Source organism: Oreochromis aureus, linkage group 10 (assembly GCF_013358895.1).
Source record: "Oreochromis aureus strain Israel breed Guangdong linkage group 10, ZZ_aureus, whole genome shotgun sequence".
Lineage (NCBI taxonomy): Eukaryota > Metazoa > Chordata > Actinopteri > Cichliformes > Cichlidae > Oreochromis > Oreochromis aureus.
The window spans coordinates 15991515-16006988 of NC_052951.1; the positions used below are offsets into that span (position 1 = coordinate 15991515).

Below are 15474 nucleotides of genomic sequence, written 5' to 3' on the forward strand. Positions count from 1 at the left end.
GCTGACTGCCTGTGCTCACTTCTCGTGCTGTTGCCTCAGTGAGTGAAATGACCGTTTTTGTCCAAGCCTGTGACCAGAAGCTGAAAGAAATGCAGAGCAAATGGCTCGGCTTAAGAACACTTCAGCAGGGATGATTCTGGCTGTCACTTTGAACCCAGACTGTGGTTAACAGATGGTCTCCTTCTACTGCCTCCTCTCTCCATCCTAAATCTTTCGCTTATTCTCTCCTGCTTTGAATTTTCATAAATCTTCTTTCTTCAAGACTGATCAAGAGCCTAACAGCAGTGTTATATTTAATCAAGAGAAAATGCTTTTCCTCCAGCCTACCTCTGAGGTCATTTCTTAAGACTGAACTTTAAATTGCCATTAGACTGCTTTCAGTCAGTGCTCCTTATCATAGAGGAGCATCTCTCTCTCGTTGACCATGAGAGGAGAAACGCTGTCCTTTTAGCTGGAATGAACTTTTAATCTCTTGGCATCTGTGTCCTAAGAGAGGAAAGGAGGCCCGAGGCTGCTGCATTCAGCTCCTGTGTTATCATTTAATTCGACTGTCTACAGCCCATGCCTTTGCTCTGTGGGGTTATTAATTTGATATTTATATATTCAGATATAACCTTACCATGACTTTCAAGCACATCACACATCATTGTAGCGTTTTATTCCCCGATATAATACTGAGAATTGTGGGATGTACAATTCTGTGCATTTGCAAACTGTTTTTTAGTTACCAGGAAAAGACATTTGGTGACAATCTTAACTTAAAGTTTTAAGTTAAGGTAGCTGGAGATAAATTTCAGTTTGGAGCATATTTAAAGCCACACTTTCTAATTTTGAACCAATCAACCTCCTTCATCAATTCCAGGTTGCACTTTCAATTAAAAGGAATAATGTAATCTGAATATTGAATATCAAATCTGTATCTTATTCTATGTTTTATTCATCTTACTCTGTTAAGGAAGACCTCTGCGGTAGGCTGGCCACTTAGATGTTAGCATGCTTTCGAAACCCAGTATTCAAGTTGATCTACTTGTTGACCAGATTTTAATATTTAATGTTATTAATGTGATTTTATCTTGATAGATTTTCTTCCAGATATTCTTTTACTGGTTCATCTACAAACACTGGATAGAGTCGATGGAGTCAAATTCCCTTCCTTATGTGGCTAGATTTTTTTTTTGTTGACAGTTGTTCTGAATTTCATTTATTGCACCTTTAAACCCGCTGAAGGAAGGAATCAGCAGGAAGCCATTAATAAGCAGAACAAATTATGGCCTCTGATGAATATGAGTTTCAAGCTTCATTACACACGCTGTCTTTTGCACTGAACAGTGTTAAAGGAAACTGACATCTGTCTGTGAGAACATGTGGTCTAATTAAAAAAAAGCTAAATTAGGGTTAGGCTTAAAAATTGGTGTATAAATGGAAGAAATTTTCAGTAGGTTTACACACTGACTTCAAATTCCGGTTATATCCATACACGTGTTGTCTAAATGTTTATTTAACAGGGAAACATTACTCATCACTTATACGATAAGTTTGTCTTAAATTGCACTACATAAGCAGCGTGCGAGCAAACCTGGATCTGATACTTTTAACTTTATGAATTAATTTATAGCTGATTGTTTTTATGATTATTTCTTCTGTACTATAGCATGTATGATGAAAAAATGCACAAATGCAGAAACTCAGTCATTTTTAAGGCACAAGGTGTAGTCTCTGTCTTAAGGTATTTGTACTTTTGTTGTTAAAAAAAAAATAAGCGAGAGAAAATAAAAGGATGGATTTATTGATTAAAACGCACAGAAAATGCATTAATTAATGACTTAAACATGATAATATTAACAGGGAAATGATGATATCTGTTCATTGTGTCATCACGAATACTTTTTGTACTTCTTTTGTTCTTCAAGTACAAGTATGAGTGTAGTGGTTTTTAATTAAATATTTAAGCATGGTGAAGCTGCTTCATCTATTTAAATACAGGACGCGAGTACCTCCAGTTAAGTAGGTATTAATGAGAAATGCTCATAAACCACGACTTAAAACATCTATACTCTTCCACTTGTTCTTATCAGGGTCGCAGGAGCCTATCCCAGTTAACATATGATGAAAGGCAGGGTATACACTGGAGAGGTCGCCAGTCTGTTGCAGGGCTAACACAGAGAGACAGACAACAATATGCACTCACATTCACACCTATGAGCAATTTAGACAATTTAGAATTAACCTAACCCAACTAGGTTATTTGTCTTTGGGAGGAAGCTGGTGAATCCGTGAAAAGATGTGAAGGAAATATGGTGGAATCAAAGTCACGATCTTCTTGGTGAGAGGCAACCACCACCGTGCTGCCCTGACTTAAAACAGGACCAATGTAACCCCTTTACCTGCTTCATTAGTTATCTTACAAATATCTCAAAGAATCTGTTACCGCATGGTTCTTCTTTTTATATAATACATCATTCGCCTTTTTGTTGGGTGGTAGGTGTTTTTCAGGGAAAAAAAGGGAGGCTATTGATTTGTCATGTCAGCACTGCAAGCTCCACTATAAGCTCCCACATCAGCGCCTGCGTATGCATGTTTGCACCTGGATGCATTCCCCCTGGGTTACTTTCAACGTGGATGGGCTTGATCAGTTCCTTGCTATAAATGTGAATTTGAAAAACACCAAAGAGTTCATGTCGCAGTGAGAATGAAGCATTTGACTATTTTACTTTCAATTAAAAATGTCGTTTTGCCAGTGAATACCATTGAAAACCAGTGAAAACAAATAAAAGTCAGGTCAGTTCTGCTGGTCTTGGTTTAGCTATGAGGAACAAACCCATCCAATAAAATGGCCTCCCGCTGAGCCACAAAAGCCTGCTGTCTTTTGTCCTCAGCTGTTTCCTCTTATTCATGGTCCCTTTTTCATTTCTTTGCTATTTTTCATCCGTCTCTATAAAATACTAAGCTTGCTGCCGGCTCCATTGCAGCACCAATTATTGCTCCTTGTAGGTCTTTTTATATCCTTTTGTTGCCTTCCTCCTAATTCCATGCATCCAGCCTTTTCCCTCTTTCTTCCTCTGTTATCCATCATCAGCTGGCAATTAGCCAATCAGTGATGCATATCAGCTTGATAATGAAATGCATCCCCCCTTTTCTCCTTCTCTAAGCCCTCAAATTAGTCGCCATCTTCTCTTTCACAGCATTCCCCAGTTTTGTATTCCCCACGTCATCGTTTTCTCTTCCTCTCTGTGCTCCGGGAGTTCATTTGTCCATATTTGACCTCTGACGAATGAGCTCATCTCTGTTTATATCGGCCAGCCAATTGATCTATGTCAACTCAGTTTAAACGTTCTAGGCTAGGTTTTCATCTTTTAAAACTCTAATATAAAGGATGCTGACAGGTTGAGCCACAGAGCTCTGTAAACGTAGTCCACTCCTCTCTCCAAGATTAGATTTGAATGAGATAAACTGACCATATCTTCAGCTGGTTAATGAGAAAGAAATGCTGTCAGACTGTCAGCAGCCTTAGTAATGAACTCCCAGAGGAGCTCTGGGATAATATGGAAGCTTGGGGAATGCAACATATGTCAACTGTGTGCTGACAAATCAGTGAACAATAAGACATGCTAGTTAGGTTAACTGGTGATTCTAAATTGGCTGTAGGCGTGGATGTGAGAGTTTGCAGTGATGGACTGGTGACCTGTCCAGGTTGTGCCCTGCTTCTCACCCAGTTAAACACCTCTAAATAACTCTAATTTACATAAGCAAATAAGAAAATGGATGGATGGACCTGTAATGAAACAATTAAATTAAAATTAGGGAATAAAATATATTGGTTGTTAGAAAATTTGGATTGCAGAGTATACACTGTACAATTCTAATTATAATCTTTGGACTCTTAATGCTTGTAATAATTCCAGTTATAGCTGATTGTGGAATATTACATATAATATTCCTGTTTTTATATTTACACAATATTCATGCAGCAAAGACCAAAGTAAGTTTGCAGTCACTATGGGCTTGGGGCTGATCAAAGGAAAGTATTGATAGATACATTCTAACAGGATTTTTTTCCTGTGTTGTTAAGCAACCAATTTGCGTTACAGTGAGGTACAAGTTGTGCTAAATGGCTTAATGATAATTTCATAGCTTCTTTCGATCAGCTTTAAAACCAATTCTTAATCCCTGTTTGATGGAAAAATGGTGAAGCTTGAGAAATGCCAGTAATCTCTTGTGTCACTATTGATCAGGAACGAGGAGATGAGCAGGATTTATGCTGTGCGAGAGAGAGTGTGTAAACTATCTGCCAGTTTTTCAATAGATTAGAGCTCCATTAAGAGTCAGGAAGAGCAGTAATCACTGCAAGTATACATGTTCCAAGTATTGTATGTCTGTCGATGTGTCCCTGTGTAAACAAATCCCTGTGTGTGTGTGTGTGTGTGTGTGTGTGTGTGTGTGTGTGTGTGTGTGTGTGTGTGTGTGTGTGTGTGTGTGTGTGTGTGTGTTTGAGATTGTGTGGGTGTGTGAAAGACAAGTGTATGTCCCGGGTTAACGGACAAGAAATTGGGAGCAGCAGCAGTGAGACCCTGAGGTTAGAAACCATTTCCCGGTCCAGTGACCCTAAATTCAGTCAGAATACAGCCCTGTCCAGTTATAGGAATAATATGTGATCGCAAGAGATGTGAAATACAGAAAATAGGGCAGAAAACTCTGAAGGTAATGAGTTTTTTTTTTTGTATTCTAGGTCTGAGTGTGAGTGAGGAGCCTCCTCTTCATAGAGTGACAACTGGCACTGCGTCAACAGATCACCAGAGAGGGGTACCATGTCGCAGCAACAGCCTCCAGCCCCCCTCCACTCCGGCACTGCCCCGACGCTACCTGCCACCCCAGTCAAGAAGCTCCCCTGGAGGTCAGCAGTTTTCTTGGAATAGCGCACAGTGCTTAGAGTCTTGGTTTGATAAAACTGAAAATATTGAAAACTGTGATTTGGCACAGCTAAAATTTCTGCACTACCACACATAAGTTAAAACCCATAAAACCTGTGTAGTAAATGTAGGCAATATATATTTTACATGCACATTTGTTCTCCATGGATGTGTGCAAAAGAGAGAGATGCATGTTTCCAGTAACAGATTGTGTCCTATTGTCTCACGCTGTTGTCACATATGTGGATTACAGGCACGTATTGTGCACATATGTTAAAATAATTAAAAATATCATGAGAAATCCACATTAGAGGAGGCACACTGTACAGTATATCCAATTGAGGAATAAGAGGATGGAATTGACAGCAGCATGACAGCAGCAATGTTCTTTTTCAAATGCATACATGGAATTAACACCAGGCGCCTCATAGTATCGCACTTCACTCTGCCATATTTATATGATGTTATAAAAATGTCCTGTTTCTGCTTGAATAAATGACACAGAGCTACATGTTCTCTTCTGTGACATAAGCGAAATACATTTGAGACAAAACAATGCAGACATCGCTATTGTTGCCAACAGGTTCTTATCAGGGATGCAGACGGTGTTGTGGGGATGAGAAAATATCCTTCACCCTGTGTGCCCTGAGCTGATACAGAGTGTGTTATGAATTATTGATGGAGAAAGTTCCTGGCAACCTGACTCATACCCTTTTTTTATATTAGTGTTGCATTAACTCTTTTTTTTTTTTTTTTTTGCTCTCTATAGGGTAGTACAGACTCATATGTACAGTCATGGCAATAAAACAGAAGGTACACCATCTTTGAATTCTAAGGTTTTATGCATCAGGTCCTACAATGAGATAAATAGAACCTCAGATGAGCACCAACACATGCAGTGTGTCATTATTTATTATTTATTTACCAAAAATCAAGCCGAAATGTAGAAAAAAAAACCTGAAGTAACATGTCATGAGCATGTGTATTTCTGCTTTAGCCTGTAAAAAATAACAACGGTTATTTCACGTAAAAAAAAATATCTGTATCTTCGTCTGAACATGTTCTACTTGTTTGGAAAAGGTGCTCATACAAGCATGGTATTCCATGTATGCAATGGGAAATGCAGCTGTGCTATCCTAAACAGCTTCACATCATAAGCATCTGCTGACCTTTTATTTTCAAGTAGCCCATCCAGATTTAAATTCAGATTCTACACAGCCTCACTGTGTGTTCGCGTCGGTACGGTGATGTGATGTGACAGTGTGTGGCAATAAAGATTCACTCTGACAGCCACATTTGCATGATTTTACCAAAACATGCACAGTGAACACACACACACACAGTGTTGCTGCAGAGCAAAAGAAACCTCCAGGGTTATATGGGGATTTGTTCAGGATCAGAGGCTTCTTTCCCATAACAGGTCTAATTAGTTTCTTTTCAAGGTCTCGCTCCCACTCTCCTGCCTGCTTCACACCAGTCTCCCTGCTAACCTCTTGAAACTTCCTTCCTTCCTACTTCTTTATTTGTGTCACCTCTTTTTTCTCCTCCACTTAGAATTTTTCGCCCCAATTTTCTACATTTTGAGCTCCCGTGTACTTGTTTCAAATCCAGCCACTTGTTCTTACATTCACTAGTTCTGCAAAAGATTGAATGTGAAACGCAGGAGAACGCTTTTGAGGGTTGAAATAATATTAATAAATCATTGGGAGTTCCTAATTGTTGCCTGTCTTGACTACAAAGTGCAATAGTGTCACATAGACGAAGGAGGATTTTTAGCACATCTGCTCAGCTTCTTTTTGACCCGCAATCCTGTGGGACATAGTTATACTACACAGCAGGGGGGGATGTAGCTGGAGATGAAAGCAGAAGGGGTAACTGGAAAGATTTGGAAAAAAGTTAGGAGAGGAGGAAAATCAGCCAAGAAATGGGAAAAAGTACAATAAAAAAGATTGAGGCAGGCAGGCAAAGTTGATTTGACACTCATGTGTGTATATCTGACATGTTTCACTAGCCAAATGTCACTGTGCGATATTCGGAGCCTAATCAACACCTTGTGTTGTGACAGTGAGCAGGAAGGAGTTTCAGCGGAGTTCAGAAGTCACACGTTCCCTCCCGTCCTCCCCAAAAAGGCTGGCTGTGGTTCCTCCCAAACCTCAGTCTCCAGGTGAGTTTTTCCTCTTTGTTATTGTGCAAAGTGCAGATATATGGAATGGCAGTTTTCTTTGTCTACAATACAAAAAAGAGGTGCTAGAAATTGAACAATTTCACTCACACACAGGGGCAGAAAACTATTGATGGTAATACAGACACCTGTGCTTGTCCTACTATGGCAAGTCAAAATGTATGCTATGAAAAAAGCCTGTGCCAGAATCCCGGTGGCTGACTAATTGTACACTATTCACCCTGAACAATAAGACTACTTAACACATATTGTATAGCTCCACCTCACTCTGCTGATAGAGCCGCCTTATCTGCTGATGAGTATGCTCTGGGGTGTCCCGCCCCCCAAATATTTCTAACACCCAGATGTGGTTGTACACAGTTTGAGGTGGAGATTTGTGATATTTAACAATTTCTTCTATGTTGTGGTTTCATCCATGTGGTCTGGAAAGAGCAGAGTAATTTTCTTTTGGGATTGCGGAGAGAATCCAGATGTTTCCTAGCAGAGTCGAACATCTCCTCAGGCCAGTTATTTTCTCACTTTAGTGCCGCTGTTCACCTTTGTCTTTACTGCTACTTTCTCGGACCTCGTCTACTCCTACACGGTCCCAAAATGAAAGCATTTTTCTTCTTTCAAATTCCCAGCAGCATTGATTTTGCTCTTGTTTACTGAAATTTGCAGACTGTTGTTCCACCTTGAAGTTGCTCTGGACACGATCCCAGCAAGATGCTAGCGAGAGAAAGTGAAACTGATATTCACCTCGTGAATATCTCGGCCTTGATATCTTTAAGAACACCCTAAAAACACACAGACAAACACTTCCATCTAAGCTCTCCGCAAGATCTGCCATTACCTTTTCTCATTGTTTCTTGCATCGTTATTTCTCATCCATCCACCTCTCCGCTCTCATCTGCATGCTGCCTTCACACTCATCCATATAGGCTCATTTAGTATTCAGTATCCTCTCTCTAACCTTTCAAGTAGAACCTGCAGATGTCTGGGTGTGTGTGCACATGCACACTTGTGCACATGTGCCTGAAAAAGAGGCAGAGAGCATTTACTGAACATAAAGGAAAGGGATTCCTAATAAGGCTTCAAGGCAAAGAAAGGACATTGAGATAGATGGAGCTCTGGAACAATTGCTGACGCTTGCATTTTTTTAACAGATGGCATCAAAACATCTCAGCATTTTTTTACCTTTATTTCTGTCATTTTTTCAGAGAGCTACTCCTACTAATGTGTTACATTTCTACCTGAAGCCCTTTGGTTATATTTGGTTAAACTGGTTATAGACATCAATCACCAAGACAGTTATTCAGTTCATCTGCAGCTATTCAACTCTATCCATTCGTTGCTCTTTTTTTCTTTTTTGTATTTTATCCTCCGCGCCCCCACCTCCCTCTAAACAATTTTGCACTCATTACCTGGGACCCTGCTCCCCAAGCCCAGCCTCGTGTTGCCATGGAGACCACTCCCCATGCTCCAGCAGGCCTGAATTATATGGTTGAGGCAGGTGATTTGGTGTTCTGCTGTGATTTTATTTTGTGTGCAAGCACATTTCCACCTACGGGCTGGTTTGTGAGTCTGTTGCTAATATAGAGTAAATTTTATGGTATACACACACTCGCACTGTAACAAGGTGGCACACAGGTTAATCGCCTTGCTTGTATGTCAGCTACGACTTAATGATTGTGCCCCTTCAGACACCGTTACTTTGATGTGCCCAAATGTTTCTTTACATTTGCATGTTGTAAATAAAACACCCACGTTAGCATACTCTATATTACTGCTGCAGTTAAATCGTTATTTGAGAGAAGTTTATACATTTATCATGAGTTTAGATGGTTCATCGTGAGAAACTACCTCAAGACTTCCTGTACAAAAAAAAGATTTAATTAACTTACTACCATTTATCCTGAAAATGCGGTCACTGATATAAGATGGGTGCATGAGTAATTATTCACATATGTAAAGTAAGTAGTACTTTAATGTGTTTCTGAGTGGTATACCTTATGGGGATGCACCAGTTGAATTTTGATGTTTAAAATTGCCACATTCATTTACTGATATTTTTTTGGTTTCATGTATTTAGTTCCTGTTTGTAACCTCTTTGTGCTGGGAAACTACTGAACTGTTTTAAAAGTGTCTCTGCTTTTCGTCACTGTCATTCAACACTAAAACTGATGTGACAGAACAGATAAATTTGGCCTCGGTATATATGTTTAATTGGCTGATGTTCAGTTGATACATTTGTGAGTCCCTAATGTCTTGTTAGTTTCCTTAAAAAACACACACACACACACGCTCATTCTAATCTTATTTGATTGTCTTTGTTGCGTGCAGCAGCAGTCCGGGGCTCAGCTCCCTCTGGGTCCCCTCGCCGCGTAGCCCCCCTGAGGCTACAGCAAGAACAGCAGGAGAGCCTGCAGAGAGAGAAAGAGGAGGCTCAACAGAAAGAGAAACAGAGGCAAGCGGAGGACAGAGAAAAAGAAAAGCAAAGAGAGGAGGTGGGTTAGTGAGAAATTCTGCAGCACCGTTTGGGCCTTGCTCCGTTCTGTTCATTCCGGTATTATTCTGTGTCGCTTTTCAGGTTCAGAGGCTGCAGGGACGCTGCGAACAGCAGGAGAGGCAGCTGAAAGCTCTTAGAGATGAACTGAGGAAGACTTCGCTGGGTCTAGAAGCTTTCATAGTCACCACTCAGCATTATTGCCTCAAGGTAGCAAACTGGAATGATACTGTGCACAGTATTACTCTAATCACCATATTAAGGCTTAAAGGTTCACCTGCCATCCCATGCAGATTTACAACATAATACCTCGGTCTTAGTGTTTACACCAAGCCTAATATGTATGACACACGTGCACACAGTGCACACGCATGAACTCAAGGGCACATGCAGTATTTAACAGCATGAAGTGTTCACAGCATGGTCAATGAGCTGCTGGATGAGAAACAGTTTGAACAGTGTGACTGTGGAAAGGGTCTACCAGAGTTCAGTGTGTCACTGATCTGGTTTCATCCAGCTCTCTGTCTAATGGGATGATTTAACCTCTGAGGTGCTGTGGCAGTAATACCAGTGCCAGACTGTCGGGGGACTGTCTGACTTCTTTATGGTCATTGTCTGAGTGCTGCAATCACAGGTCCACACTGCAGATATACAAGACAGGGAAAGTACAAGTGTGACTTTTGAGTGGATTTGAGCTCCCTCTGCTGGCACCAGTCAAAAACTACAGCTCGAGCGTTGTATATAGTACTGTGCAAACAGTTCTGTATATATAAGCCAGACTTTCTTGTCCGTTTTTTAAGTGGTGTTAAGCGATAGGTAGGGTTTCTGAAGGTCTTTGGCATCATTGGCTGCTTTTTCGCTCATTTTCAGTCCTGTCCATGTACCCGACCATTTTCTTATGAATGGCCTTTTATTTAAGCCACTTGACATTAACGCACTAAAACAAGACACCTAAACTAGTGTGGTGTCTAAACATAACACACAACTTAGTGTCACAAACGCACGTTTCCCTTTTCTCAGGTAGAACCTACCAAAATTACTAAAGACAACACAATCTGACATAAAAGAGAATTTTTGCACCAACAAGAAAACGCAAATTTGAAACTTTTAGTTCAAATCATTGTCACCATGTATGAGAGAAGTACAGTGAATGTCTACAGCCATCTGTGAACCACAGTCAAGGCTCTGTTATGGTTTGAAGCTTTGATCAGTGCAGTAACATCTGGAAAGCCTCTGATTAGCAACAGAATTTTTTTTTGCTAGCAGTAAAAAAAAAAAAAAAAATCCCTGCTATTTTAAGGTAAAGATTAAGAGCTTTTTGTGGCAGTGTGGATTTTTGGATACATTTCAAATCAAAGCATGCTGTCCACTACGTTGGTTAATGAATGAAAAACTAATTACCTTCCCATCAACCTTACCTGTAGCCTCACGAATAACATCCTAGTCAAAGTGAATTGTACAAAGCAGTAATACTCAATTTAGGGTATCAGCTAGACTTTTTTCTACTTTACTAAATTCAGATTTTAACAGGTTCTTACAATGTTTATTTTTCTGTCGAATCTTTTAAATGTAACTAAAGCAGTCTGTACTGCAGCTAAAATGAGCTAAATATGTGATTGATCTGCCAAATACACCCAGTGTCAACAAGTTGTAGTTAAAGGGGCAGTAAATCCATAAATGAATCATTTCAAAGAGACTATTGGCCTTCTGTTCATTATTTAAATTTTTATTATTCACTAAAAAGCCGGCCTGAGGTCATTTGAGTTTAAGAATTCCAGTTGATTTGTACTTGGACTGTGCACTGTGTCAACAATCACGTTCATTTTTGTTTTTCAGAATGAAAACGCAGAAGAAAATCAAAGAAAGCTGTCTTTGGAAATGCAAAAGATCAGAGAGGAAATGGGTAAGAATGAATCGTTTGATTAAAATCACTTAAAATAATGTTGTGAGGGACCAAGCAGCCAAGGCATAGAGGACACAGGGAAAAAAATGTCTTGAAAAACAGTTCTTTATTTTAACCCTCAAAAAAGTTCAAAAGACAAAATTCAAAAACATAACTAGCAGGCCCATAAAAGAGGTCAACTAAATATAACTCTAGAAAAAGTAATTTCCAGAAACTTAAACAAACAACGTGGACACAACTTAACTCACAAACTGACCTAATTACAAAGACACAAGAGGGTAGCGTTTATAGTGGTTTGGCCAAACCATTTACACACAATAGGGGGGAAACAAAAACACACTAATATTAACTAAGCACAGAATAACACAAGTAAACCTAAAACACCCCTGTTCCTGATAAGCACATGATTGGTCCTGCTGAGCAGGCATTTTGTTCTCAGAGTCCTCAGCCACGCCTTTTGCCCAAACAGGAAGCAGCCACCGCCCAAAACCAGGTAACTCAAAGAAAGAAACATAATTAATATAACAGAAAACATTTTTTAGAAAAACCACACCATGCTATTATGTGCGCGCCTCATAATATCAGTGTTAGGTTTAAATGAAATGATTAATGAGTTATATTAATGAAGAAAACTACAAACCAAACTAATAAAGTGAACAAATGGACTGATTTACCCATGTGTGGCTGATGCCATCACACACACACACCCCCTCCTTCAGGACTCACTGGTACAGTGAGAGAGGAAGTCGGCTGTAACATTGTTCTTCCCAGGAATGTGCTTGATGATAAACCGGAAAAGGTTGCAGCGCAAGGTACCATCTTGTGATCCTTCCATTCTTATCTTTCATCTTTTCCATCCACTGAAGTGCACTGTGATCCGTCTTCAGGGTGAATTCTCTTCCAAGAAGGTAGTACCTGAAGGAATCAAGGGCCATTTTGCAGGACATACTTCTGTTAATGCCTGTCTCCTCTACTTGGTCCTTGTCAATTGCTTGTATAATATGCTGGAACTTTTCCAGTCTCCTCTGTGTGCGACCTCCGAGGCTTCCCAGGTGCAGCTTCCCATTCCTCATTTAAAAAAAATGGCAACGCACTGAAAACTTCTGAGATTTCACTGGACTTTTGAGCTTGAGCTCTAGTGACAGCCACATTGCATTTATGATTCTGCTCTGACTCCAACAAATCAAAAAGCACTGGAAAATCTCGTCCCAAAACAGCTGAATAAGGCAAGTTATCAACCACCCCAACATTTAAAAGGTAAGTCTGTCCATTCACCTTAATGTACATGTCAGCTGTTGAGTACATCTTCTCATCTCCATGCACACAACAAATGTGGACGGTATCACTGACATAGACAATATTGGGGGGCACAAAATCTCTGTGTATCAGTGTACGAGAACTGCCAGAATCAAGTAAAGCTCTTAAAATTGTTCCATTAGCTTCAATTTGTATCATTTTAACAGTCTGGTCACACTGGAGCCCATGTTCAGCATGTGGACATGGCATGAAACACATTTGAACCATCTTAGCTGAAGCTTATGGGCATATTGGCTTTGTGTGGCCCTCCAACCCACAGAGGTAACAAAAGATCTTTTTTGGATTTTTTAAATGGTCTGCCAGCAAACTGGTTCTCACCCACAAGAGTTTTATCAGCTGACCGTGGCCTTTGATGGTACATCTGGGCTGATTTGGGGCCTTCCTTTGGCATTTTATTTGCATCACAAGTCCAGGGTTGTCCTTTCCTCCTGGCAGCTACAAACACTTCTGCCAGCTCAGCTGCCTTCGCTGCAGAAGACTGATTGTGCTCTCGAATCCAAACCTGTAGCTCAGGGGACAACATTCTCAAATATTGTTCAAGGATGATTATTTCACCAACTTCTTGGTTTGTTTTACCTTTTGGCTGAATCCATTTTCCGTACAGATCTTTAAGTCGAGCATACAACTCCTTAGGGTTCTCATCAGGCCTGACTTCAAGTGAACGGAATCTTTGCCTGTAGGTCTCAGGGTTAACATCATACTTGGACAAAATTGCAGCTTTTACTTTGTCATAATTGAGAGATTCATCAATATCCATATGAACATATGCCCCTCTTGCCTTGCCCGTTAGCAGCAAGATTAATCGAAAAACCCAGTCTGTTTTTTCCCAACGATATGCTAAGGCAATGTGTTCAAATGTAGTCAAAAAATGCTCAATATAATCACCATCAGTCAACTTTTCCAGTCTGGGTTCATGCAATGAAAACTGACCTGATAATGACTGAGTGGGTTCAGCTTGAGGAGAACTAGAAATGTGATGTAGCTCCCTTGACTCTGGTGACTCTGTGGTAGCTAATGGTAGCTCAGGTATTGGTGAAGTCCGGGACTGCACCTCCAACTGTAAAAGCTGGAACTGACGTTGCACTGCCTTGAATTTTTATTCTTGGCGTGCGGTTACCTCCTCTTGGCCTGGCTTCCTGAGCCTCCTGTTGACCCATATGAGCTTGCAGTATTGACAGTAAACAGCCACCGCCCAAAACCAGGTAACTCAAAGAAAGAGAAACATAATTAACAGAAAACATTTTTAGAAAAACCACACAATGCTATTATGTGCACGCCTCATAATATCAGTGTTAGGTTTAAATGAAATGATTAATGAGTTATATTAATGAAGAAAACTACAAACCAAACTAATAAAGTGAACAAATGGACTGATTTACCCATGTGTGGCTGATGCCATCACAAATGCACAGTTTATGTATTCCACTTAGGTGGTTATAATAGTTTAGTGATTCTATTATTAACATCTGGGCCTTTCATACAGTCAGTTGTAACAGTCAGTGGAAAAGGCCTTTTTTAAAAATTATTTTTACATTTTATATTTCAACATAAAATGACGGCAGCATGGTGGCACGGTGGTTAGCACTGTTGCCGCACAGCAAGAAGGTCCTGAGTTCAATTCCACCATCAGGCCGGGGTCTTTCTGTGTGGAGTTTGCATGTTCTCCCCGTGTGTTTGCGTGGGTTCCCTCCGGTACTCCGGCTTCCTCCCACCGTCCAAAGACATGCAGTTTGAGGGGATAGGTTAATTGGATAATCCAAATTGTCACTAGGTGTGAATGTGTGAGTGTGAATGGTTGTCTGTCCCTGTGTGTTGGCCCTGCGACAGACTGGCGACCTGTCCAGGGTGTACCCCGCCTCTCGCCCTATGACAGCTGGGATAGGCTCCAGCGCCCCCCGTGACCCTGGAAAGGATAAGCGGAAGCAAATGGATGGATGGATGGAACATAAAATGACTTGCATCAATGATTTCCAAAGCTTTCTATAGCTGCTAGTGTAATTAGCAGACTTCATCGCGTAACAAGATGACAATATCAATAAGATACAATGTATTTCATGCACAGCCTCAAACTCAGTGCGCTGGGAGAGACTCCAGAGAGAGAAGGCAGCGCTGGAGGTGGCGTTTGAGCGAGAGCTGCAGGAGCTGCAGCTGCAACAGGAGGCAGAGCTGGCTGCCGTGGAGGAAGGACTCAGGAAGTGTCACTCAGCAGAGGCGGAGCACCTGAAGGCGGAGCATCGGTCAGAGATGGAGGAGTGTAGGACTCAACAGCAGGAGCAGGTAGGAGAAAGGCATCGGTGGAAGGAGATTGGTTTGTTTCTGTCATTAGCTGGCTTTAACGTGCACGTGTATACGTGTGTGGCCGTGCGTTAGATCGAAGAGATGACAGTCAGCCATCAGGCAGCCATTCAGGAACTCAGAGACATGCACAACATCACCATGGCAACGCTCCATGAAGAGCACGCCCGTACCATGAGAGGTATGAATGTGGGATTTGTTTAATAATAAAACATAATATGATGCAAGCACTGCTGGGAGTCACACCAGCTCTCTTCTTTTATCATCCTTGTAAATCTGCACGTAGACTTAAGGAAAGCTCACGAGCAACAGAAGATCCTTCTAGAGGAGGACTTTGAGAAGCTTAGACTTTCTCTGCAGGTATGATACTGAAAAAAAAGATCTT

General features: G+C 40.8%; 1 protein-coding gene across 1 annotated transcript in view; it reads left to right on the forward strand.

Annotated features, from left to right (window-relative positions):
• mtus2a (microtubule associated tumor suppressor candidate 2a) overlaps positions 1 to 15474 on the forward strand; it is a 32580-nt gene that overhangs the window by 12223 nt on the left and 4883 nt on the right. The window contains exons 4-11 of the mRNA XM_039618755.1: positions 4727 to 4891; positions 6973 to 7071; positions 9412 to 9575; positions 9659 to 9784; positions 11411 to 11477; positions 14857 to 15071; positions 15165 to 15270; positions 15376 to 15449. Of these exons, the coding sequence (XP_039474689.1) occupies positions 4727 to 4891; positions 6973 to 7071; positions 9412 to 9575; positions 9659 to 9784; positions 11411 to 11477; positions 14857 to 15071; positions 15165 to 15270; positions 15376 to 15449 (1016 nt within the window). The remainder of the gene's footprint in view (positions 1 to 4726; positions 4892 to 6972; positions 7072 to 9411; positions 9576 to 9658; positions 9785 to 11410; positions 11478 to 14856; positions 15072 to 15164; positions 15271 to 15375; positions 15450 to 15474) is intronic.